At 38.9% G+C, this 27559-nt stretch overlaps 1 protein-coding gene across 1 annotated transcript in view; it reads left to right on the top strand.

The window, feature by feature from the left end:
- LOC137282202 (Na(+)/citrate cotransporter-like) overlaps nucleotides 1–21192 on the top strand; it is a 111425-nt gene extending 90233 nt beyond the window's left edge. The window contains exons 10-14 of the mRNA XM_067813936.1: nucleotides 3416–3522; nucleotides 3737–3843; nucleotides 4651–4812; nucleotides 17535–17672; nucleotides 20772–21192. Coding sequence (XP_067670037.1) covers nucleotides 3416–3522; nucleotides 3737–3843; nucleotides 4651–4812; nucleotides 17535–17672; nucleotides 20772–20948 — 691 coding nt within the window. The 3' untranslated portion in view covers nucleotides 20949–21192. The remainder of the gene's footprint in view (nucleotides 1–3415; nucleotides 3523–3736; nucleotides 3844–4650; nucleotides 4813–17534; nucleotides 17673–20771) is intronic.
- The last annotated feature ends 6367 nt before the right edge of the window (nucleotides 21193–27559 follow it).

A 27559-nucleotide genomic window follows, 5' to 3' on the forward strand; every position in this document is an offset into this window, starting at 1 on the left:
GATGTGGAGGGTCTTAGTTCATTAATATCAGGTTCTGTGTCAAGAGGACGTTTTTTCTTGGTGACAGGGGTTTCGTAAGCCATGGCTAGTGCTTTAAGGTTCATCATCCGAGCTCTCCATCCACCACGGAGTATCACAAGGACAATGCTAATAACAAGTGGGTCTCCAACTTGCAGCACCAATGATACTCGGATGATATACTCCAGCAGAAGAGCTATAAAAAACAAATCTACCAGATTGGCCCATGAGCCACCGCCTTCTGGGCATAAGACTCTAGGCAAAGTTCAAAACATCAGTTTGAAAAATCGTGAACATTTGATATAAACAAATGTACCAAGTCCAAAAGTAAAACATTTGCAAATTAAATTTGTGTAATGACATACAAGTCCATACACAGGGCTTGGCGTGACCAGCCGATTGATAGAATCGGGCCGATTCTAGCACCCGTCTAGGTGAAGTAAGGGCCAAAGTGGTGTGTTGAAAAGCAGGAACACGGTTCAGGTTCCTACTGCCCTCAACCACCAGACTACCGTCCTCCACCGACACGGGACGCAACCCACGGCAAACAGGTTGCCCAATTCGGTTGCTCCTTGCGACCAGCAATGGGGTGCTATGGACCTAGTTGACCCGGGTCCACACGGGGGTTTGAACGGCTCTTGGCGTGACCCAGCACCCACCACGAGGAGGTGGCCGTTCACGGGTGCCAAAGAATCTTGATATACCCTTCCCCTTGTGTATACGGGTTAATGTATTCCACATATATTTTGTCTTTCTTGTATAAGTTTGTTTGTCGCATGGCAGGCTTGATTATACCGACAGTTTAACTTCTAAATGCCTACACCTGTTGATCAGACATTGCATGATACAAACAGAGTTACACTGGAAGAAACCTTGTTGTCCCAATTAGATTCAAACTGTGAACCTTGGATGATTGTAATGGCCTTTATCAATAAAGACTTCTTTAGTTGATAAACAAATTCTTTTCTCTATCCTGCTGCATCTGCACAGGGTTGGTTGGTTCCCGCATACTGGTTCAGTATGATGGCTTCATGGTGTGATAAAATCAGGGCGTGAAGACTATTGACCAATTCCTCTGTATCAGTTGATGTCAGCTCTGCTGGAGATGAGCCACATTGCTGGTCTAATGTTTTTATCAGTTCTGGAGATCATTGCATGGTTCGGTGGTTTGACTCTTCAGTGGACGGTGTCAAACTAACATTTCCATCGGCTCGTAAATGAGAAGCAGTCTTTAGAGAACCGAACAAATTACACTGCTGTTGTTATTCCCACCATAAAATTAACGCATCCTTGATGTCAAATGTCTTTTCGAAGTGACATAACTTAATAGAGATTTCTGCTCTTGTTCGGCGTAGATAATCATGTTCTGTACGTCACCACACCGAACGATATCTTATTCTTCCAAGGCGATAGCGATAATAAGAGTGTGTGAGTGAGTTTATTTTTACGCCGCACTCAGCAGTATTCCTGCTATATGGCGGCGGTCTGTAAATAATCGAGTCTGGACCAGACAACAGTGATAATTAGAGGTCTTCTAGGGAGTGGCTATGGCTTCTAATATCTCACCAATGATTAGATGTACTCGTTTGATGTCATCATAACGGTTGAAGAGATTCTTTCGGAAATCCTTCTGAAATATCATGCGAGGTAAAACAAACTGTCAGCAACGTTTCACATTGAATATAGAAGTTGACAAACAAGTCGATTCTCATAAATCACATGTAATGATGTACCATAGAACACATATAGACAGTCTACAGTATGAACCATATGTTATTGTACAGAGGAGCAGTAAACTAAGATACCTAACAAATTTCTTTTGTACAATCATTCTTTGATATATCTGCATAATTTCAAAGTAAGTTGTTTAGAACTTGATTTCGAAATTGAGATGAATTTACCTACTGAGGGATTATTACAAAACACTTATGTAGGTATTTTTTCTGAGGGTTCCTAGACCTTTTAAAGGAAGTGGTGTTTGTAGCATTGTTTCATTACACAATGTACATTTTCTGTCAGATCTAACAATGCCCGTCAATCTTCCAGTTTCAACGGGTAATTCATAATTCAACGTATATCCGAGTTTAATGTGCGAAAATAATACAAGACATAGGATGAAATCAATTGTTATTATTCATGAAAAGTTCATGGAATAAGCATTCAGTCTGTTGAAGAAAAATGGAATGCTGGCGACTGGGTAGCATATTCCTTAGTGAAGCACCCTCGTTATAACAGTAAATACCTCGTGTGGCCTCCGTCAGCCCTAGTACAGGCATGGATACGCTGAGGCATAGAGTCACAGAAACGAGGCTATAAGATTGGTCCAATGTCGAAAGAAAGGCCAATGTCAAATCTGCAATGTTGAGGTTGCAGTGGTTGAGGTCTATAAAATCGACTCCCATGTTCATCCCACTAGTGTTCAGTGGGGTTGGAATTCTGTTATTCTGTTGAATAAGCGGGCCAGTCCATCTCACTGATTTCAATTTGCTGGAGTAAGGCATGTGGTAATTGCGTCAGAAACGCAGAAAACGCTAGAAACCTGGCTACTCGATTCTTGGTTCCTCCGGACTACAACATTCCTATGCAATGCCATTCTTGAACTAGTGTTAAATTAATATGTTTATATTCAAATCTTTTCCTTTTTATAAAATCATTAACATTGGAATAGTGAGACGTGGAGATATCCAGAAATCATGAATTAAAATGTTTCTGGGCATATATCCAAAACATAAAACGTAAAAAACTGACATGTACACATTACATTTAATCATTTGCACGAAAGTGTCATTGATTATATGTATTCCTAGATTTGACTTAATTTCTGTTACATAATCACTTATTTCTGTGATGCGTGTGCTATACCCTTGGACTCTCCATACTATGAATGAGTAGATCCAGGTTAGAATGTGACCCGAGAATAGACGGCGGTGAAAATGACGGACAGACGGAAGGTCTGGATCGTCATGTTTTTCCCCGTTTCAAAACCGGGATAATAACAGTTTTTCGGATTTAGGTTTCAATGAGTGATTGACAAGCTGAAGTGTGTCACACGGCCGTGTGTTCAGATAAGATGAAGCTGTGTCACTTACATCCGATATAGTGTATATGTTTGTGAGCACCACCCCCTTGCCTCCTGTTTTCACCTGCAACACTCTCTGCTTTCCTTTCAAAATAAGCTGTCAAACCAAGATACAACTGGGCACCGTTCAAAACGGCGTACACGCCCTCCCAACTAATGGCAACATGACAAGTATATTTGTCGGAATACGTAATCTGATTTTAAAAAACAGCAACAACATACGACCAACGCATATATCAATTGGTAAAATGTAAAACAGATAAAAGTGTAAATTACATAACATTATCATACATTACATATCTGGTACCTTTGTTGCAGGTATGCAGGTGATTCTGTTCCCGCAGTTTTGATAGCTATCATTCTATTCATACTGCCGGCAAAGGTCCCAAGTTTTCGGCGTAATGGGGGCGATGTACCAGTTCAAGGTATGGTCCGAATACATATATTTGTGTAGGCTTTTGTAGTATGCAGTTCTGTGTACGAACTACAACGTAAGCATAAAAAAGTACAGACGATTACCGGATAATCAAAAAAGATATCCACATTCATGAACAAGAATGTAGAAAATCCAAAATGCAGACTTGCATATGCAAACCAAGGCCTCTTTGGGTGACATGAGTATGCGCTGTATTCATTCAGGGCAAGGCTATCAACCTGTTCTTTCATGGAAAGCTGTCAATGAAAGGATGGCTTGGGGTGTGATACTGTTGATGGGAGGAGGCTTTGCTCTAGCGGATGCATGTCAGGTAAATTACCTTCATTGCTGTCAGGACTTTGTGACATATCTTGTTTCTCAAAACAATAAAACTGGTGGATTCCGGTTCAAATGAATTTCGCTAAATTATTATTGCAAAGTCGAGCATGTTTATCAGTGAAAGTGTCTAATTCCCTACCTGGGCAAACGTACAGTTTAGCTGGCCGGTGGCGATAGGTTTAATCTGGATGATAGTTTAGCGTCATAAGCTAAGCATTCAGCAGAGAGCTAATTTTAAAAAATGTCAAATGAATTCTTCTCACTGGATAGGTTTTAGTCCTTATTTATTAATTCGCATTATTATGTAAGACTATTGGAAAGAAAAATAACATCTGAGTTGTTACTGTTTTGTGAGTTTAGAGAACAAAGCTGAGAGCTACAAGGGAATATTGATCAAAGTTCTAACACACCTCCAAGTCAGTGATTACAAGGAATTGTCACATCATAACAATGGTAGTTTAGCAACAGTTATTGGGTGAGGTGAGATGAAGTCATAGAACCATGGCTCACATTATGTTCAGCATTGACATTATATGTGAACTCGTCCATCATCAGAACTTTGCATAGGTACAGAAAGAAAAAAACGTTGTTATTGTACATACGTCCTGAACAAACAGACTGAACACTGTTTAACGTGGCACATCATGCTATCACAGACAAGGTATTCAGGGATGATAACTAAATGCCCCGAATTCGAATAGGGTCATTTCGTTCCAATTTGTTTTGGCACATATTTTTGGCACATATTTGGTGTTGGTTCAAACTATATTTATGTACAACTGTCCTCAATAATTTTAAGCGATCAGGACTCTCAAGGTGGGTTAGTGGCCATCTTTTAGAGATGTCTTCACTCGAACCATGGATCATCGCAATGGTCCTTTCCATCATCATATCACTGGCAACACAGGTGACCAGCAACGCAGCTACAGCCACACTCTTCCTACCAATAGTTGGGGAAATGGTAAGTAGACGTTGTGTTGCTTGTTTGTATATATGAATACTTCCATTATTCATTAAAAGGACTAAAAGGCAGGATATTAACTAATCTCTCTCTCTCTCTCTCTCACCACACACACAGACACACACAGACACACACACACACACACACACACACATATATATATATATATATACAGTATGGTTCAAAATTATTGAGAATAGCTAAAGCATTTCATATTATTAAACGAGAACAAATCAGATAAAATTGAATGTATTGTGAAAGTGAACTGACCTTTTCATGTTGTGTAGGTAACAATTTAATATTTTATCAAGTCTCCTTGAGCTTCCCGGCACAGTCTAAGACGGGTAGGCATACTTCCTATCAGAGAGGTTAGTGTCTCGTGAGTTATGCTGTCCTAGTATCGGACCACTTCTCTCTTCATGTCTTCAATTTTTGTCAACCCCTTTTGATTCACACATTCCTTCATCATCCCCCAAATGTTCTCAATGGGATTTAAGTCAGGACTATATGCAGGAAATGGTAATGCAGTCACATTTTTCTCCTGAAACCACTGCTTGGCATGTTTTGCGGTGTGTTTAGGATCATTATCTTGCTGCAAAATCCAGTCATTTCCATAAAACACATGTGCACTTGGAAGGGGAAAATTATCTAATATGTTAGTGTAGCGTTGACTTGTCAGATTTCCCTCAAACACACACAGCGGGGTCGTTCCTAATAAGGATATCCCTTCCCATACATGAAACTTTGGGCTGTATTTAGGTCGTCGATACAACGGTGCTGACGCAGACTTTGTCCATATTTTCACATTATTGGGATATACCCATATTGAGCTTTCATCAGTAAAAATCACATTTTCCCAGTCAAAGTTTTCATGTGCCAAACACCACTCAACACGCCTGTCTGTATGTTCTTGTTTCATGAGAGGAGAAAGAATTCCAGTCTTTTTCTCCCATCCAAGATCAATCAAATGTCTTCTAACTGTAGATTTTGATACAACTGTTGATCCCCTTTCTATCATTTCATACCTGATGTTGGAGATGCTTGCCCTTTGCTTTTTAGACGCTAAAATTCCCAGCCGGACGCGATCTGAGAAGTCCAATTTTCTGGGTCTCCCTGCTCCTTTCTGGTGCCCCAAATCCTTTCCCTCTTTAAAATTCTTCCTAATCCTATACACAGCAGAAAGAGGAGTTCCTGTTCTCTCTGCCAATGTATTTACATCATCAATTCCTTGATTACACAACTCAAAAATCAACCTTCTTTTACCTTCAGCAGACATTGTTGACAGTGCTGAGGAAAATGACGTCTGCTACAAATTCAGGGGAGGTAACTCTAATTGTACTATACTCAGTAGGCCAAGATGAGTTACCTCCCTTATACCATTACTTAGTTTTAAGTATCAGTGAATCAGTTGAGGTGTTAGGATAGCTCAAAGTAAGAAGAAAAATTCTCAATAATTATGAACCAGACTATATATATATATATATATATATATATATATATATATATATATATATATATATATATATATATATATATATATATATAGGGGACGCAAAGTGTTGTTTGTGGTTACTGAGAGAGAGATACAAAATTCAGGATGAGAAGTTAACTGTTACTTGCTAATACACTAATATAAGTATCACAGTTTAGCTAAAGAGAAATCAATCAACATATAATTTCTGTTCATAATTTAGCGTAAATGTAATCCAGGCTATGTTGACTTGCAAGATTGCATCATATATCTGCCTATTATGAAATTGCATGTTGTATGCTCTATTTTTGATCTGCTGGGACTCGTGTATTACAGTTTCACTGGACTTGTTTATCGGTTATTGGAGTTCGGCTTTCAACCACTCATAACAGAACATCTATATTACAAAATGGGCGCATACTCGACTTAATGATCGGATGTTTCTCATTTGTCAATTGGGATTACTTCAAACAATCCCGCATCAGACCTGACCCAGTAAAAGCACTAGAATCTGTATAAAGAGTGTGTAATCCCAAAATCACGTGTTGCATATGCCACTTTCTAAACAACATTGTGTGCTCATACATTTTCCTCATGAGATTGAGTAACTGTTCGTAAAACACTTACGTACATTAGATAAGAAATAACAATACTGCAGCAGGTTTTATATAATGAACGTGTTCTAAGTAGCACTTTATGGAACTGAGTGGAATGCAAAGCGTTCTTCAGCCAGATACCACGGGGTCTCCTCGTTTTGCCACCGCCATATTGTTAGCTGTACATACCTCAGTATGTCAATACCTGGCCCAACCTTTACACACTTGAAAGATTATTTTGTTCAAAGAGAGCTAAAAATGTTAAAAAATTGTCAAAATTTATCAAATGCATCAATAGTAGATTAGATATTAACTCACGAAGCTAAATTTTTGTATCCCTCTCCCTTGGCATCTTTGCGTGTATGTATGAATGTGTGTGTGTTCGTACGTATGTATACGTGCATGTGTATGTATACGTGTGAACATGCATATTGTATTTTACATCATCCTGTCCCATGACTCTATTATATAAATAAATAAATATATTACACAGGTTCACCCGAGTTTCAATGGTCATATGACACAATTTCAGGACAAAAGTGGGGTGCGTACCCTTGTACCCCTCGTCTGGATTCGCCTTTGGGTCGGCCTGGTTTGGTGGATGTTGTATGCATGGTTCTGGGTTGTGATGAGGTCTCCTGGGCATGTCTGAACTGAGTGCTGGCATCTTGAGTTCTCTTATCTCTATACCTATTAAATAACCTTGAAATATTGGACTACGGTCACTTCGACCGGTAGAAACTCGACATTCACAAACGAACACCGTAACATCATCATGGATGCTGCTGTGAGTAAGTTTTGACATGACCCCTGTGCTTGTATAAATCATTATCAGGGTGGTGTCATCATGAGGAGAAACTGATACCACGAGGATTAACCCACCCCCTCATGAATGATTGTCACTCGACCATCCACATCGTAATGATTTTTAGAAAGCCTACGTCTATATGATTTTAAAAGTTGGAAACGAAATTTGTTACGACTTACTGGTTTTGTGTGTTTCAATGTACTGAAACCAGGCATTCTCTGTGGGTTTTTTTATATTGGAAGGAACAATATGCTACAGCGTGATAACATATTTAGTCACTTAACTTCTATCCACGCACATTCCTTTGCGAGTATCCAGCCATTACTATACACTTTTAAAACTGACAGTTATTTCAAATGGTTCATTTTATTACATTCTCTGTGTTTTTTATAGTTTGGAAGGAACAATTTGCTACAGCGTGATAATATATCACAGACAAATCTTTAAAACTAGTAATTAAATCTAAAACAATTTAACTATAGAAGACGATACAATATAAAAACAGGCTTTAGAACAACTGAAGGTAGATCACCATCACCAGGGTCCATGGGGAGCAAGGATTATTACAATCTTCGAGCACAGTTCAGAAAGAATGGGGGGTAGGGGGGATCTCCACGGGGAATTGTTGTGTCTAGCTCCTTCGTTGGGCTATAGCGGTTACCCACATGTGCACATATAGCGCTCTCCTTCCAAACACCTGACAAAGCAGTAAGAATAGACTCCTCATTCCTCATATTACAGAGGATCCATCATTCCCCCAACCTATTTAGAGGCCATCATTATTACTTATTACGCAGTCATACAAACGTTGCGCAGATGTAGTACATGTATACAGACTATACATGTTATGTGTAGTATTCGGATTGTATTGTACGGGTATCATATGAGTTACAGGGTGTTTTGAAATGATCTTACAGTCCCGTACACCCTTTCAAAAAACCGTGTGACGAATTTATTACCCATAAGGTATTTTATTTTAGCTTATCTTCAGACAACAATATTCAACATTGGGCAGAATGAGACGCAAAACGTTTCGCCATTATATTTCCTGAACGGTCATAAAGGGAGATACCTCGGGAAAGCTTAGTTTATGGTAAAAAATATCAAATGTGAGGTTTTGTTAAACTACAGGTGAAATACAGAAACATTGTATTTTTAGGATACATTTATTAACACAAACAAATAAGAAATTATGGCAACAATTTGATTGCTCTGTTCATGTTCATTATTATATATTTCAACTCTGTAATTTGGAGGCGATCAGCCGTTTGACAGCCACATTCCATCTAAGGACAAGGTCATTCGTACAACGAGTGTAGTGTGTCAAGTGACATATTTGACAGGGTCTACGGTTGTTGTCCCTGGCAAATCGGCCTACTTGGTTTCGTATGCTTTGGCTATTAACCAATCAGAATTCGACAGTTGTATAATATGGGTAATGGTATGTAGTATACCGACTGTACATGTAGTAAAGTGTCAGTGTACTTTGAATGTGTTTGGACTTACATATTCCCTCAGGAGGACTATGAATTTGATCACATGAGATGTGCGCATGCGCATGGTATCAGTATTTAACTTGAAAACATGATTTTGGGTTCCACGGGAGGGCTACAATGGGTGGCCATGTGATCCCTCTGTACTTCATAGACCCGTGAAGGTCCAGGGTAGAATACGCCTTCAGCAACTCATCTTTGCCATAAAAGGCCACTATGCTTGTCGTATGAAGCAACTAACGGGATTATCTTTTCCCAATTGCATAGATCGATGCTCATGCTGGTGATCACTGGATTGTCAGGTCCAAATTCGATTATTTACAGACCGCCACCATATAGCTGGAATATTGCTGAGTGTTGCTTAAAAATAAACTGATTCACTGTGCTTCATAGGTCAGTGGAATTTATATCAAGGAAGGATGACAATATAGGGATGAATAACTTCTTTACAGCTGTGAGAGCGACGTTTCAGTGTAGGTTCTAACGCCGTTATCAAGCACGTGATGAACAGCATGAGGAAGGGGAGGATACAGGTAGTGGATATGTTTGTACAACTTGATTGGGATCGGAAGCCAGACACAATAAGAACACATGGGCTTTGATAGGGTGGTGACAAACGAAGCCAGCAAATACGTGTACGTGAAGCTGTTAGCTTCAGCTTCCGTTGCAACTGGAGTACTGCTTCGGCATTGTTGGTTAATGTCAGAAAGGACCTTGACTTTGGTAGCAACCTGGGATAGTCTGTTGACAATTCCAGTAGCTTGCTGAACTACAGTGGTGCTATCGGGATATCGGTTTTCTCCAGCTTGATTTTCTGCAGCACTTCCCAATGACCATGAATGGGCAGAAAATATCATCATTACTAATTTTCCAGGACAACGTAAAAGCATCCGCAGCTTGTGCACCAGGGTGAGGGAATCATGCCACATATATGGGTAATTGGTTATTCAATCTTGATCAAATAAATCTCTACATCGAAGGCCAAACATCGTAGTGAGTTTATAGAACACATTGTATACTCTTTGTCATCAGTGACATTTCTCGAGTACCAGTCAGCTCATGGCATGTCATAAAAGCTGGGCTTGGTACCTCCCATATTAATCACATAAGCCACAGCAGTGGTATTGTCCAATTCAGTTCAGCATATATTTACAGGAAGATAATGTGTTTTCCACTTTCCACGTCAGACCAGAGTCCGCTTGTCTTGTCTGGGCCACCCATCCCCCACCCATCCCGGCTTTTTCCGTGACTGGTCGTGAACTCCGAGTGATGTCGAAGACGAGTTGCTAAAATTAGCAAATACTGAGCCGATCTGCCTCATCGTATCGGTCTGAATCTTAATGAGGTCACGCAACATTGTTTCTAGCTGATCTTTGGCTATCCCGCTCGACTCGCATCCCGCCATTGACACGACACTGCTTGACAGTTTTTCACAATTTCAAATTGACACTTTAGAAAGGTCCGAAACAGTTTCGGGATGCCGACAATTCCCATTTGGATATGCGTCATGTGCAATGTCTCTTTGTACGAGGTTGTCCAGTGGTTTAAAAATGCTTTGCTGGTACTGGCACTGTCAAATTCATGCAATATGGTGATGATCATTATGTAATGTCACAATTTTTTGTGAATTATAATAGGGAAATGTAGTGGAATGGATAAATAGACAAACCATATGTGTTTTGTTTAAGGTTTAAGGTGCATTCAAATCCTATTCAGAAAAAGAAAATATTACTCTCAAAATTGCACAGTATGAAAACATCAAAAACAAGTATGTGGAACGTTTCAACAGAACACTAAAAATATTTGATCACTCATTATATGACTTACAACTACCCCAAACATTACCTTGATGGTCTACCGGAACTAGTACACAACTACGATCATACCTTGCATTCCTCCTTTCCAAATTTGTCACCAGTTCAAGTGAATAAAGGTAATGAATTGACAGTATGGCAACATTTGTATGTCTATGTCAAACCATTGATGAAAACTGTGTTGATATCAGAAAATGCTAAACACAACCCTGTGAAGAAAGCCAGATAAAAAAATAGGTGACATTGTTCGCATTCCATACCTGAGGAAACGCTTTAGCAAAGAACTTCATCTCATGTGAACATAAGAATTGTTTAAAGTATCCCTCCGTTATAAAAGTCAGGAAGTCCACTGTACAAAATCAAAGATTTCCATGATGATATGATCAAAGGTACTTTTTACACCAGCGAATTGCAGAAGGTGAATACAGGAGAGAACACTCGGTTTCAAGTGGAAAAGATTTTCAGACGAAAACGTATGAACGGAAAGCATTATGGTTTGGTACATTCGTTAGGTTAGTATAGTCCCTTTGATTCCTATGAGGAAGAAAGAAACATATGTTCCTCAAGTGTTCAGACTCAAAATGTTATTATTTTAAAGATAACACTCTCTGTCACTTCCGTGTAAAACTCAATTAAGGACTTGTGTTTGGTGGTTTCTTTGACTGAACTAAACTTTGAAAAGATAGATCTCACTCCTATCCACGATCCTTATGTAGACGTACTGTGTAACCTGTGTGACTGTTCATTAGTAGGTGACGCACAAACACCTTTGCTGAGACATGCTGACTTAAGAGAGGTGCCCAGCTTTAAGTTTGACACCAACATTTGTATAAAAGCAAGTAATGGAACTGTACCAACATTCTTGAAAGAGGAAACACACTTAACACTTCACTTCCTTACCATTGTGTGCGCCAGACTATATCAAATGACAGAATAACTTTTAAGAAAAAAGCACATGACAGGTAGTTCCTACATTGTAAATGGAAGAACACAACCTAAGGTCATACTAACTCATCACCCTGATGGGCAATCAAAAGAACCTCAAGTCAAAGTGCTGTAGAGAGAGCAGATGCCTAACAGAAGCGACAGAAATCATTAAAAAGAGCCGCTGGTGAACAGGTGACTAAAACCAAGAAGATACGTCAGACGAGCAACCTCTCCTCTAAAACTGCTCGTGTTCTCAAGTGCACCCCTGTCAAAGAAAACGATATCCTTCGTTAACATCATGTCACTACTGACAAGTGAAGATTTTGAAGAGTTAGTGCCTGTGAATCTTTGAACATTTTTACTCTGCCACCGTATCAGACCAGCATCCAACAACATTATTTCGAAGATGTACGTCCATTGAGTCAAATTAACAATTCGTCTCCTTGGGAATTTCATGAATCCAATTCAAGACTGCATGTTAGCTCAAAGTTACCCATTCCAATGGAACGTCATTGAATGAAAACGAACACGTGGTTCATGTTTCTACTGTCTCTGTTTTCACAAGTCTCTGTGTATCTGCATGATTAATTAGTCACTACCACCAGCAATCATTATGCTCACAAGATCATGATTGTGTGAACAATAGCGAAGATGCATAGAGGACTCAATTGTCGTCTTATTTGTTCTACAAAGACATTGGTGATGACAACAGTGATGTGGAATCAACTGATCCTGATACAGGCGCCAACCTTGGATTCATGGTTCATTCACTGCACTGAGTGAGGAAATGACAATGTCTGGACATTTATTTGAAGATGTGTTTAATATGAACAGACACATGATTAATGGAGTAGATCTGACTTTGAAATAGACCATACCCTACTTTCACTCTGATGAGTGGCGTTTCTAAACAAGAGTATACCATTAAATTGTTAGGTGCTTACCTCAAAGTCTGTAAACTCAAAGTCAACACAGCTCTAATCCTGGCTCACAACACTTTGTTTGAGAACAACTCCAACGTACTCCACCCTTTCATCAAGTCTGAGGTGAAGGTCAACCGCATTCCAGTATCTCATTTAATACATACCATCGACATGTCACAAATACTATAGCTATATCGACATGTTGTAGGATTTGTAGATAGTAACAGTTTGAATGGGAAGTATGTTGGAAACCCTTTTAATTTTCAATCTAGCATGAGTTAAAGTGTTAATCTTCATGTAAATGGAGTCAGTGTGCCCGACAGACCTAAGCGTGCAAGACATCTATCTGAACATGTTTGACAGTAAGAAACTTTGGAGATAAAACAAGGGACACTATATTTCCAAGAAAGACTTCATGCTTAGCCGTGCTCTGTTTGTTTTCGAGCTTGATGAAGTGGGAACTGAATATCTCAATCTGGTGGAATCGGGAAATGTGACACTAGAAGTTGAATTCAAATCTGCCCTTACTCAAACTTTGAGTTGTGTCACCATGAGTGAAAGAAACCCCATCATAGAAATTGATAAGGTAAGGAACATGTATAGTAAGTACACAACATGAAAGAAGCAGAACTCTGTCTTACAGAGTCATGTCTAGGGAGTGTATGCTAAAGACATTTTACCTGTGCTCACACCTTTTCTCTTGAAGAAAGGAATGAGTTTCATTGTGAATACGGACAGCAGACAACAGAGTGGTCACCACTGGGTTGCAATGTATTTCAAAGGAAACAGCACGATTGTTCGGCAGTTTATCTGAACCAAATGATGCTGTATTTTATACTTATCTTAAGTCATATGTCGGATCGTACTTACACAACCTTGATCGCTTACAATCTGTAGATTCAAATGTATGCGTGTGCTATGGTTTGTATTATCTGTTATGTAAATTGTTATTTTAAAGTAATCAGTTTTGTACTGAGCAGGAGACATCATGGAAGAAAGTACTTGTCCGTTGCCTTTCAAAACGCCTACGACCATATGGGTGGTAGGTGGATCCTCAAGTGGTAAAATCTTATGGGTTGTACAAGCCAATACCATGTTTGGTCCTGCACCCAATTTCATTATTTACTGGTATGCAATGTGGCAGGGTATCTATAGCAAACTCGAGAGGATGATCCCTGCAAAATATTTGTCACTACTTAAAATAGTGTACCCCTTCCTGTTTCAGTTGTACATAGCACCATTGATGTATGATTTTCCATTGTGAAAAAAATTAATAAACATTAGTTTAGATCAAATGATGTTTTGTTGTGTACAGGAACAACTGACAAAAGCAAATACCATTTGCAAACATTGCCCGCATAGTAAGAAAGTAGAATAATGCTAAACTGAAGTATCAACTGAATGGCAACTACATCCTTGTCTACTGGAAGAGGCATAAAGGAATGCTTCAGACCCTCTAATCACACAGTTGTGTTTCATCACCATGGAGCTTACTACTGCCAGTCCAGACTGTGACAAGATGTTCTTATGCAAAAAGGCAATCTACAGAGACATTAGAAACTTATCTCCGCCTCCTGCGGATAAGCAGCTTCCCCTTCTTCCGGATAAATGGTCTGGTCCTCCTAGGAAGGACAACTTCTGATTCCTTCCACTAGTTGGCATCATTGTCGGACCCAGTGGATGCGGAAAGTCGGTGTTTGCCTTCAACCTGTTACAACATGGATTCAGCCTCTGCCCTAATGAATTGTGTGCCATGACACCGTGTGGCAATCCCCTTATGATAACATTCTTCAAACTTTACCCCAAGTATGGTTTGTCCAAGGAAAACCTTACAATCTCACGGATGTAAAATAATTCGATGTCCACCTTCAGAACATTATGGTGTTGATGATGTTTTGTCAATGACAAGCAAATTTCTTGTCTGTTTACCCAAACCTCCCACCATAGAAATGTCATTATCTTTTTGCTGTTGCAAAACTTCTTCCTGAGAGGTAGGGAATTTCGTGACATTGCTCTAAATTCTCATTTTGTAACGGTTTTTAATTCAACTGTGGACAGACAGCAGGTGAAAGTATTTGCCAGAGGAATATTTCCTGACGAAATAAGTAGATTCATGACTCTTTATGAAAACCTTATGGACACCTCACGACCTGGCACAAGTGAGAAGAATTGATTGCATGTAAATCTCTTGACAACCAGCTACAATAAATCTGGTCAGAGTGGCTTACGAAAACAACAAGAACAGATAAAAGAGGACCGCCAGCACAGACAGCATTCTATATTATTGCTGATCACACTGCCAAAGAAAAATTTCTTAGCTTTTATAACGACATCGATGCAGCATCCATCCTGAATGACGACACAGGACCTTACACCATGGCCACTGCATGTACTGACTGCGGCGTATTTGATAGACAATATGCATGATCTAGGACGACATATCAAAACATGGTGTCCAGCAAACATTATTTTGAAACAATGCCGTGGGAAAACATCAAGTGCTGACATTGAGGAGTGGCAAAATATGGGTTTACAACGCACCTGGTATCGTCTGTACAATATCCCCCATGACGTGATGAAACTCAAGAGGAAAAGCGCAGAAAACAATTGAATTGACAGAAAAATAAAACAGATGTGACAAGAATTGGCCAATAGTCTTAACAGTGTGATCGTGTTCAGACAGTACTTTAAACAGGCGCTTCTACTGAAATCCATTCGAGGCAGATTGGATGATATGGATCCTGGCACTGATCCATCTATCATCAAAAACAAGATAACTCGTTTGATGAAAGCTATCTTGGAAGACATAATAATAATAATAATAATATATATATGCCAATCAATTCTGGAGGTCGGGGTTTGATTAATGTGGAAGCTCTTCATGACAGAATGTTATTGTGTACTTTTGCACATATTTATTTGTCAGATGATCCTCTGGTGATGCACGTCAAGATTCATGATGAAAGCAAGGAATTCCACAGCTACTTTAAGCGTGCCAAGGTTGTTGGACACAATTTGAAATTTGAAGTTGATTTTGTTGATGGCGATTTACTGCTGGACGGTATAGTGATGGGAGTAAACCAGCTGAAGTCTTTCACCAAGTCTGCCCAGAGTCGGTCCTTTGTGGAGAAGCTGTCTGAGAAGCCATTGCATCGTGTGTATATGCAGTGTGTGGAACAGAACAGCAATCCAACCGACTCCTTCGCCTGGATGAAGTCGGCTGGTCTCAAATGTGAAACTGAGGGCTTCCTTTTTGCTGCTCAGGACCAGTCACTTCCCACTCGCAATCGCCAGAATGTGATTCTTAAAGAAAACATCAATATGAAATGTCGTCTTTGCAATCAATTTACAGAGACAGTCCAACACCTTGTCAGTGGATGCCCTTCCTTGGCACAAACAGCATATCTTAAAAGACATGATGGCATGGCTCGCTGCTTATATTATCGTCTCCGCCATGCCTGTGGCTTTGACTCCGAGGTCCATCCATGGTATGACCCTGAACATGTCCAGGGCGTCCTGGAAAATGATGCTTTTAAACTTCTCTGGAATAGGCCAATATACAGCCTGAGACGAATTCCAGCCAACAAACCTGATCTTGTCCTTTTTGATAAAACCAATGAAATTATTTATATCATTGAATTTTCTGTCCCTTTTGACAGCAATGTGATTGGCAAGATTCAGGAAAAGCATGATAAATATGCGGACCTCGCCTTTGAAATGTCTCGCTTGCATCCCAAGTACACTGTCGTCAGGCTCCCCATTGTTCTCGGTGCCCTTGGTTTGGTACCTCCTGATCTCTTGGCGCAGATCAGGAGAGTGCCCGGGTTCTCCACCGGGAGCACAGCCCTTCTGACAATCTGGGTAATGCAGAAGGCTGCAGTGTTGGGGAGCCTCCATATTCTCCGGAAAGTTCTTGGTGGGTTCGACTAGGCAGTGTTTCCTGGGAGAAGTCCCATTCGCTGTCTGGGCTGCGTGTAGAGGGGGCGAGGGCCCTGAGCTGATGATGAGCTTGACCAGCCTGACTGTGCCAGGATCACCCGAACCCTCTCTGCTGCATTTTCATTCTAATCTGTAAAAAAAAAAAATAATAATAATATTATTATTATTAAAAAAATGCCCGAAGTAGAAAGCGACAGTGAATCTGCCATGAATGATGACGATGACGATGATGTAAAGGAAGGAGGAGATGAGGACTTATTCATATTAATAAAACAACAACAAAACACGACCTATCATGAAGTCAAAGCAGATTCCTCTAAATGACTCAAACGGTTCCTTATCAAAGAAACAGATGGGCTTATAAATCAGGAGACCTTCCAAACTGGGACCTCCAGATCTCTTTCTGTACCATAAATGTCAAAAAAAGATGGCCTTCTCCATCCTATACGCTTCATGTCAAGATGAAAGACATTAAACTTTTAACATCATTCAACCGTGAAGATTCCTATTTTTGTTCGTCAATAACTAATATTATCCGAGCGTTACACTTGTAAAGACTCTGACTTTATAGTGCTAATAAAAAGAATTGGATGGGAATTACATGTAGTATAGAGATTGTACGTATTATATGTAGTATACAGACAGTACACATCATATGTAGTATACAGATTGTACGTATTGTATGTAGTATACAGACTGTACATATCATATGTAGTATACAGTTTCGGTAACGTTTTGTCTTATGTTTCAGGCAACTGCCCTGGGTCTTAATCCTCTGTATTTCATGATTCCCTGCACACTGTCCACATCCCTCGCTTTCCTCCTGCCAGTGGCAACGCCACCAAACGCTATTGTGTTTGCATCAGGATACTTACAAGTAAAAGATATGGTAAGATAAAAAGACCTTAAAAGGTATTTCTGAACTATTGTATAAAATTGGGTTTCTTGTCCTTTGAAAGAATGAGATGTGAATGAAACAGGTAAACTACAGTTCTTGTCAGCGTAGATAAGCTGTTAAATTGTTCTTGTCACTATCCAATCAGGCAAATCTGACGTCCCAAACGGACAATAATTAAGGCGTTCTTTCTGCGAGACCTGAGAATCTGATAGATGTTGTGATGATCAGGCGTTCTCATAGACTGAAAACCAATGAATAACGTAAGAATGAAACAACGTGCATATCCCAACCTTGACAAACAGTTTTGTCATCTAAGAGTCAGTATCCAAACTTACGACCTATCCAAACGATATTTGTGTTTCATCAAAACCCAGTCGTCTGAGAACCCATGTTGCATAACAGAAGTGAAACGACCTTTTGTCAGCTGACATCTAAATGTAGCAACCCACCTGGGAAACTTGCCCAAAGTGTAAATTCCAGAAATGTTCACTTGCAACTTCAAACTACCAAATATCCATGATATTATAGACACGTCGCGACTCCATACTGCAATAAACACATTCCTGTATATGCATTATTGCTTTATTCAGATGTATTAAGCGCGTTAAGACCACATAATGTTTGGTGAAAATGTCAGAATGAAAAGTTTTCTGATGGGTATACACGTAGTGGAACAATCTTCAAACTACACAAAGTATAGCGAAAATATATGTGCGAGTCATTAAAAGCTGACCAGAAATAAAAGTCCGTTTTACATTTACATATCGTATTAACTCCTCCCAGCATGTGTCTGTCCAACATGGATCAGTGTAAGAACTAAGGTATTTCCGTGGTCAGCGGTGAAGCCCCGACAAAGCCAACTCGGAGGAAATGCTGTTACAAGCAGGCAGGAAAAACAACGCTCACATTTCTGAACGTCCAGGAAACGATCATCGAACATTCCAAACCAGTTGGGACAGGCGGAATAGCGACTCGTGCCCCTCTAGAATGATTTCGTGTTGACCAATGGACATTTTCAAACGAATACCGTTAGCTCTATTTCTGCATAGTTCAAATAGCAATCAACAGCACAGCACTCGGCTGTTGCTGTTTATTAAGGAATCCCTTTGATCCAGTAAGACGAAGACGTTTGATAAATTGTTTATTCAAAACCCATAAAAAAACAAAATTTTGTCAGCTCTTCATCTTTTAATTTTCAAATGTAATCATTTCTATATACGAGTTCAAATTTGATGAATCATAGAAATAACATGTCATTTTAGAGTTATTTATTTAATTTCTTCAAATTAAAGTTCATGAAAGCTAAAAATAGCCAGTCATATACCTTCTCAGTTTGCTGCTGTTTTATGCGAGAGACTGTTAAAGTTAAAATGTAATGTTCTGTTTATGGGATGAAACCTTCTAAAAACTGTTTTTGAAAACGTTTTGACACGGGATTACCTTCTTGCAAAGATATTGTAGAGATATTAGAAACGATACTATCTTCTGATATCGAGGCAAGGCTAATTTACCTTACCAACAGCAGGTCTTTTGAATTCCGTACAATAAATACACACACGCAAGTAAATTTGTTAATCATGTTATCAGTTATTTTTAGTGAAAATGAAAACAAAATAACTGATTTAAAGAATCCTTCATTTCATCAATACATTATGGAAAATAATCCGTCGTCTTTGTCGTCGGACTCTTCTTGCGTCTGTGTGGGCTTCTAAAATAAACAAAGAAAATCTGTACTTATGTATTTACTATCACTCCACTCTTGATAATGCTAAATTAACGCTACATCATGTTTCTGTTTCACGGTTGAAAGGTTCACATTTCCGCCAGTATTTATCGAAAACTTACAGATCAATAAACCTCAGTATACCATTAATCATATACAAAGAGAAATTAATCTATTACTAACAAAAACAAATAAACACAGTATGTCAAACTGTGTAAGTGATTTCATCTTATCATATTGTATGATACTTTCCCAAATTATGGGCATGATTTACATAAGGTAGTTGTACTCTGACTAGTTTTATGAAAGTGAATATTTTGTATTTCTCACATCTGGCTCAAGTTAAGAATGATAAGTGGCTTTTAAATGGCAGGGTGAACGTTTATTTCAAGTATTTCTTCATGACACATCTTCATCTCTTGTTTAAGGGTCGCATTGTATGTTTACTTATGAGGGAATGACATTTGTTGTGAGGAATCATTATCTAGTTGTTAGGGAAGTGAGGTATTGCTTATGCTATAATGAAACACATAGCATACTGTTCCACTTGACAAATGTTCACAACAGTTTCAAGTTTTCTCACAAATGTTTTGTACAGGTCTGATTTCATAACAAATATTGTCAAGTTATTGTACACTCCTGCAGGGAACGGAGAATTCTTATTAGGAATATTTCACCTCAAAATGTTTCACTAACGATTTTGTAGCGTTGTGATTTGGTTTAAATAAAACTTTAGAAAACAGTTTAATAACGTTTCTAAAACGTTGGCGTGTAGAAGTTTGGATTCTGATATTCGATAACGTTTTAATGACGCTACGTTTTGATATTGTCTCAAAATAACGTTTAAAAACGTTTTAAAAATATTATCAAAACGTTTTATGCAACATTTCTTTAAGAAATCACTAAAAAGGTTTTGGAAATGTTTTGTGTTAGCTGGACTGAAATGTTGAGAATTTTAAATAGATAAACCGAGCTAGACTGTAATTTCTTCAGTTTCAAACAACAAAGATGTGCAAGTTATTCGTGATTTAAGTCTTAACTCATGCAAAGAGGCACTTTTCGAAGACAATATGTGACCTACCCAAATATGACGCTCGCCATCGCCATCAGAGAAGAACACTCGTTTTACTGATGTTGTTTTCATAGGAACTAACACACACAAAGTTACTAGTTCCAAATAAATAAAGTTTCATGCATACAGAACACAAACATATAGGAACTTGACCTGTTCATGAGTATTTGAATGGTGTTCGTAATGGTGCTGGAGTACTTGTGAAGTTGTTATGACAAGAATATCGATGTATTTGCTGAGCAGAAGCGTTCGTTGATAATGTCACCCATGAATCAGTGATGATATTCTTTTACAGGTTGTCGTTGGTTTTGGCATCAATGTATTTGCCTTGATTGTCGTCAACTGCGTCCTCAACGCATGGACCGTTCCCTACTATAAGCTGGATGTGATGCCGGATTTTCTGACTGTTAACAGAACAGTTGTTCCAAATATCACGCCAAGGATGCTACTCAATCTCACCCTGACTCCCTGAAATATTCGGCTATGTTTTGACCACAGTTAGCCAATAAACTCTCATTCGTGTTTAAGTGGATCAAAGACTGTACTCACATAGCATCTATTCAGAAGTCGTATATCAGAAACTAATAAGAAACATGTCGCTTAACAGTGTAAATGTGAGTTGTCGTAATCTTCTCGACCCACTATAAGTATCGACCGCTCGTAAAAAAACCCCAAAACAACAACAATAAACAGATAAAACAATGTTATGCGAAACACAATGCTCTCACAACTTGACAGGGCAAATACATGAATTGAAGTTAAACATGCATACAAAATATGTCAGCCCCGACAACGAGGACACAGCCAAGAGGTTGTCGGGTTGTTCTCTTTTTGTCTGTACGAATTGTTTGGTAATTGAAACTACTGGACCGTACTAATCCTTACAACAATGGGAATTAAAGTTGTAGTCTGTAGTAGAAATGCAAGTATGCCGGCACTTGCATATAGCACCCGCAAATATACGAACATGAGCCATTTGTAAATAGGGTTACACTTATTGATTTACTATGTAACATCATATGCATTACATATATACAAATACACGAAAGTGAATTATCTGACAAATATGATGAATATATATATATATATATATATATATATATATATATATATATATATATATATATATATATATATAAAACGTTAAATATCACACCAGAAATAAATATTTAATGTGTACAGTGGATTGTACATAAGTGCAACTGTATGATTTTTTTTCATATATATATATATATATATATATATATATATATATATATATATATAGCGTTAAATATCACACCAGAAATAAATATTTAATGTGTACAGTGGATTGTACATAAGTGCAACTGTATGATTTATTTTCACATGACACAACCAATAACATTCACAGCCCCTTCAGATTGGAGACAACATCAGTATAAACAAGTACAGTAGTGAAATGATACCAGTTAAGACTCTAAGGTTGTAACCATTGCATACTAAACTCTGGCCGCCCTGAGCATTGGGAACAAAGTGAACCTGTTGCAACTGAGGGATGACTTGTAAATAAATTTCCTGTTTTATACACCTCACACTGCACACCAGTAGCACTCAACAAATACTCAGATTGAAGAGGCCTTCTGCACAGACCGTCAGCAACACACTGAGAGAGGCTGGTTTACGTGCCAGAATACCTTATTTTGGCCCTGTGTGTGTGAGTTAATATTTAACGTCACATCGGCAGTATTGCAGCCATATCGTGACGAGAGCATTCTTATGAAAGGAATCTATGTATATGAGAAAGATCTGTCAACGAAGGACAGTAAAACAACTGGAATATCACAATAAGAAATAAAACTAGCGTGAAAAGTTAAAACTAATATCGCTATTCAGACAATACAAGATAAAAACAGGCTATATGGATCACCAACAACTGAAGGTAGATCACCATACTAGGGGCCATGGGTGCTTACAGTACTTCTGCTACCTGCATGGTCCCTAGCTGGATTTATATCATCCTCTCAGCTGCTGGTGATTGTTTGCAAGATTAGCCACAAATTAAAATGACAGAAATACTACGGCTAAGAAAAAATGGATGATCAAATTTGACTTCAAATGTTTTGGGACTTACACACCCTCTCAGGAGGACAATAATTTTACAGTGCTTTAACTCCCCTCGAGGATTCAGCCACTAACACTCTAAGTTACGAATTCAAACTTCCAAGCATAAAATATTTATCTATTTACAATTCATTCAGCAAATCTAATTCTTTTAAAAATGGAATAATTAAATGAGAGCTAACCTAATTAAAAAGATCCTTCAAAGTTTGTGAATCAAAATATTTATCCCTTGTGATGGAATATTCAACACAGTCAAGCAGGACATGCTTGACTGTGATTCTTTCATCACAAGGGATACAAAACGGAGGATCTTCACCTTTTAATAGATAACCGTGAGTATACCTCGTATGGCCAATGCGACATCGTCGCATAATGACCTCCTCAAATCTGGACTGACAACCCAAGTAAGTATAACCGATATAAGGTTTTATTTCAGGTAATTTATTTATACTTGAGTGTCCCACTTCTTCTGCATCAGATCACGGACATAAGATCTTATTGTAGCTTTATAACCTGAGTATGGAATAAGAAGTGGTGTCACAGATTTGTTGAGTGCTGCCTTGGCAGCAAGATCGGCCATTGTGTTACCAGAAATGCCAACGTGACTAGGTAACCAACAAAGGACGATGTCGTATTGGCCAGTAGCAAGATTATTGTACAGTTCAATAATTTCTATGAAAAGTGGATGTTTACAAGAAATATTTTCAATAGCCTGAAGGCAAGAAAGAGAGTCGGAATATATTCTATACTGTTTATGTTTAGGGTGTCTTTGTATGTATTTGAGAGCCGTTCGTATGGCGTTAGCTTCTGCTGTAAAAATAGAGCTATTATTTGGTAATCTAAAAGATACTGTTCTGGATCCAATGACAGTGGCACAAGCCACTGCTCCACCGTTCTTGGACCCATCTGTAAATAAGAGTTTATAATTGCTATATTTATGTTTCAATTGATTATATTCTTGTTTATACTGTAATTCATTCGTTTCTGATTTTTTAAATGTATACATATGGAAATTAATTAAGCAACACCAAATTCAAAGACACATAAAAACTTAACAAAGTTTAACGAAGTAATTTTGATGATTGATTATTCAATTTTGATGTATTGACATACAGCATGAGCTTTTCATGGGTTGATATGACGCGCGTGAAGCTTGCACAGCGCACGTGCATTGCTTTAACCTCAACTTTCGAAAAATGCACTTTTTCCCTGGGGTGTTTACAAGCGCAGGTTGTCGATTGCATTCGGTTTTTCATTCATTTCAATGTCATGGCACGTAGGAAATTATCAGAGGCCACTCGTTGGCAAATAATCGGCATGAGGAATGCTGGTATGTCTCTAAGACAAATCGGGACTCAAATCGGACGACATCATTCCATAATTTCAAAACTTTTGAAAAAATACCGGGCCACTAATGAAGTTAAAGACCTGCCTAGACCAGGAAGACCCAGGAAGACCACAGTCCGGGAGGACAGAGCTTTACTGAGACTTGTACGGCGCAGGTCCTTCGACTCGAGCTCTCGGTTGAGACAGGAGTGGCTTCCAGGGAGACCCATCTCGAACAGGACTGTTCGGAATCGTCTGAAAGCTGCAGGATACCGGGCAAGGAGGCCAATCAAGCGACCCAGACTGTCTCCAGCCCATAAGGCAGCCCGACTGGCCTGGTGTAATGACCGTTTGCACTGGAACATTGCCTCTTGGAGGAAGGTCCATTTCTCAGATGAGAGCCGGTTCTTGCTGCACATGGTGGACGGTCGTACTCGGGTCTGGAGGCAGAGGAACACAGCAATGGCTCCACGGAACATCCAGGAGACTGTGGCCTTTGGGGGAGGTTCCGTTATGGTATGGGGGTGCATTTCCATGAACTGCAAGTTGGATATCATTACCATCCGTGGCAACCTTAACGGTGTTCGTTACCAACAGGAGGTTCTTGACAGGGCTGTGGTACCTCATTTTGAGAACCATCCTCTGGCAACGAGACCCATATTTATGGACGACAATGCTAGACCTCACAGGGCGCATGCTGTAAATGATTTTTTGCGGCAAAATGCAATTGACAGAATTCCATGGCCTGCCATGAGCCCTGACCTCAACCCCATTGAACATTTGTGGGACTTTATTGGCCGTCGTGTGAGGCAGAGAGACCCACCAGTCCATAATCTCAACGAATTGACGGCTGCCCTGCATGAGGAGTGGAACAGGATCCCCCAGAATCAGATCCGGAGACTCATCCAAGGAATGAGGAGGCGTCTGGAATCGGTGGTGCGTGCGCAGGGAGGACACACTAGATATTGATGAAAGTCGGTGTGCAGACTCTCAGATGACTGTTCTTTCTTTCCATGTGACATTTGTGTTAATACACCTGACAACAACGTCTGTGGATGAATAGTAAATTGTGTCCATTTTTTCATGAATTTAAGACAGTTTTAAGAATTTGGATTTCGTTGCAATAAAGCAAAGTCTTGATACTTTTTCCCTTTAAGTTGTTTGTCAGAGATCGTCTGTTGAATAAAAAAGTGTCAAACTATATCAACCCGGCATATTTTGATTGTCAGAACACTTCAAAGTTGCTCCAATAGAAAAAATTGGGGTGTTGCTTGATTAATTTCCAGGTGTATAGTTAATGTTAGGTCAACTTGTGGCCTAACCATCTGCCAAGGAGGAGAAGAAAGAAGACGGGAGGGAGCTATATTTTCCAGCTCAATGCCGGCTGAAGAAAGAAAGGGTTTAATTCTGTGCCCAAGAGGTGGAGCAAGAGAAGACTTCTTGTCGTACAAATCCTCATACAGTGGATTGAACACACAGTTATATGCAGGGTTAGATTCATTAGAGTGTAATTTAGTAATGTATTGTAAGGATAATTTAATACGGCGTTGTGTAAGAGAAGGTTCATCAGCCTCAACGTAGAGAATGTCAACAGGTGAGGTTCTGAAAGACCCAAGACAAAGTCTTAGACCTTGGTAGTGGATAGAAGTTTCAGGTTGCTTTTACAGGCTCCACCATATACGATGGAGCCATAATCAAGTTTAGACCGTACTAATGATTTGTATTAGTGAAGGAGGGTAGTTTGATCCCCTCCCCACTTTGAATTTGAAACAACTTTTAACAAATCTAGTACCTTCAGGCATTTAGCTTTAAGGGATTTAATATGCGGTAAGAATGTTGAATGAGAGTCGAAAATTAAACCCAGGAACTTGGCCTCCTTTACATCTTTGATAGGGGTGCCATTTAAAGATAATTATGGGTCCTTGTGCGGCTTATATTTTCTACAAAAATGTATACAATTAGTTTTTGATTTAGAAAATTTAAAGCCGTTTTCAAGACACCATTTATTTATTTTATTTAAACACAACTGCGTTCAATAGTATGCATATTTTTACCACGACAAGAAATATTAAAATCATCCACAAAAAGTGATCCGTCAATCGAATCGTTTAAAACCTTGGATAAACTGTTGATCTTAATACTAAATAAAGTGACAGACAAAATACTGCCTTGTGGAACACCCTGATCCTGATTATAATGGTCAGACAGGGTAGAACCCACTCGGACTTGAAATTGTCTGTCTTTTAAAAACTGTGATATAAAAAGAGGCAAACGGCCTCTCAACCCAAAGTCATGTAAATCCTTCAAAATACCATGCTTCCATGTCGTGTCATAAGCTTTCTCGAGATCAAAGAAAATCGACACAGCATGTTGTTTATTGACTATAGCATTTTTAACGAAGGATTCTAAACGTACCAGATGATCAATAGTACTTCTATACTTCCGAAAACCACATTGAATAATTGTAATGAGGTTATTGGTTTCCAGATACCAAAATTAATCTTTTATTTACCATTCGCTCCATGGTTTTACAGACACAGCTGGTTAAAGATATCGGTCTGTAATTGGAAGGATCAGTAGGATCCTTACCAGGTTTGGGTATTGGGACCACAATGGCATTACGCCATGAGAAAGGAAAGTTTCCAGATGTCCATATTTTGTCAAATATATCCAAAAGTGTAACCAGACATGGTTCAGGCAAGTGTTTCAGCAGCTGATAATGAATATTGTCATCACCCGCTGCTGTGTCATGAGCTTGCTCAAGAGCAGTATATAGCTCATGTAATGAAAACACTTCATTATAGTCTTCACCGTTGTCTGATTCAAATTTAAGTTTTATCTTCTCCTGTTGTTTCTGGTATCTCTGAAACTCAGGGACGTAATTTGCTGATGAAGAATTTTTGGCAAGAGTTTCGCCAATTTTATTTGCAATTTGACATTTGTCAGTAATTAGATTATCACCATCTTTGAGATGGTGAACGGCAGATTTTGAACCTTTGCCTTTAATTCTTTGAACCATGTTCCATACTTTGGATATTGGCGTGCGTGAATTAATTTTGGAGATATAGTTCCTCCAAGATTGTCGCTTACTTTGTTTAAAGGTACGACGCGCCTTTGCTTTCAGTATTTTAAATCTGTTTAAATTATGGACAGTTGGGTGATGGCAGAAATATTTCTCTGCCTTTTTCCTTGCTTTTCTAGCATTTTCACAGTCTGTCGTAAACCATGGCTTTCGTACATATGGAGTTGTAGCGGATCTTGGTATGCACTCATCAGCAATTACATTTAAAACGTCAGAAAATACCAGAATAGGATCAGCAATATCACTGAAACATTCGGGTCTTAGTTGAGATGTGCATTGAGTTTGAAATAAGGACCAATTCACCTTGGAAAAATTCCATCTTGTATAAGATGGAGAATCAGTCGGAGAAGATGCAGATAATATCGTTGTAAAATGATCACTTCCACAGAGATCGTTGTGAACGGACCAATCAAATTAATTAAGTAGATTAGAGTCTGCTAGAGACAAATCTAGGGAAGAGTAGGTGCTTGTTGCAGGATGTAGATAAGTGCTTGAATCATCATTAAAAATGCACAGGTCATTATTTGAGATGAAATCTTCCAGTATTTTACCTTTAGTGTTAGTATTTGTACCACCCCAGAGTGGATTCTGAC

This window comes from Haliotis asinina, chromosome 1 (assembly GCF_037392515.1).
Source record: "Haliotis asinina isolate JCU_RB_2024 chromosome 1, JCU_Hal_asi_v2, whole genome shotgun sequence".
Classification (NCBI taxonomy): Eukaryota; Metazoa; Mollusca; class Gastropoda; order Lepetellida; family Haliotidae; genus Haliotis; species Haliotis asinina.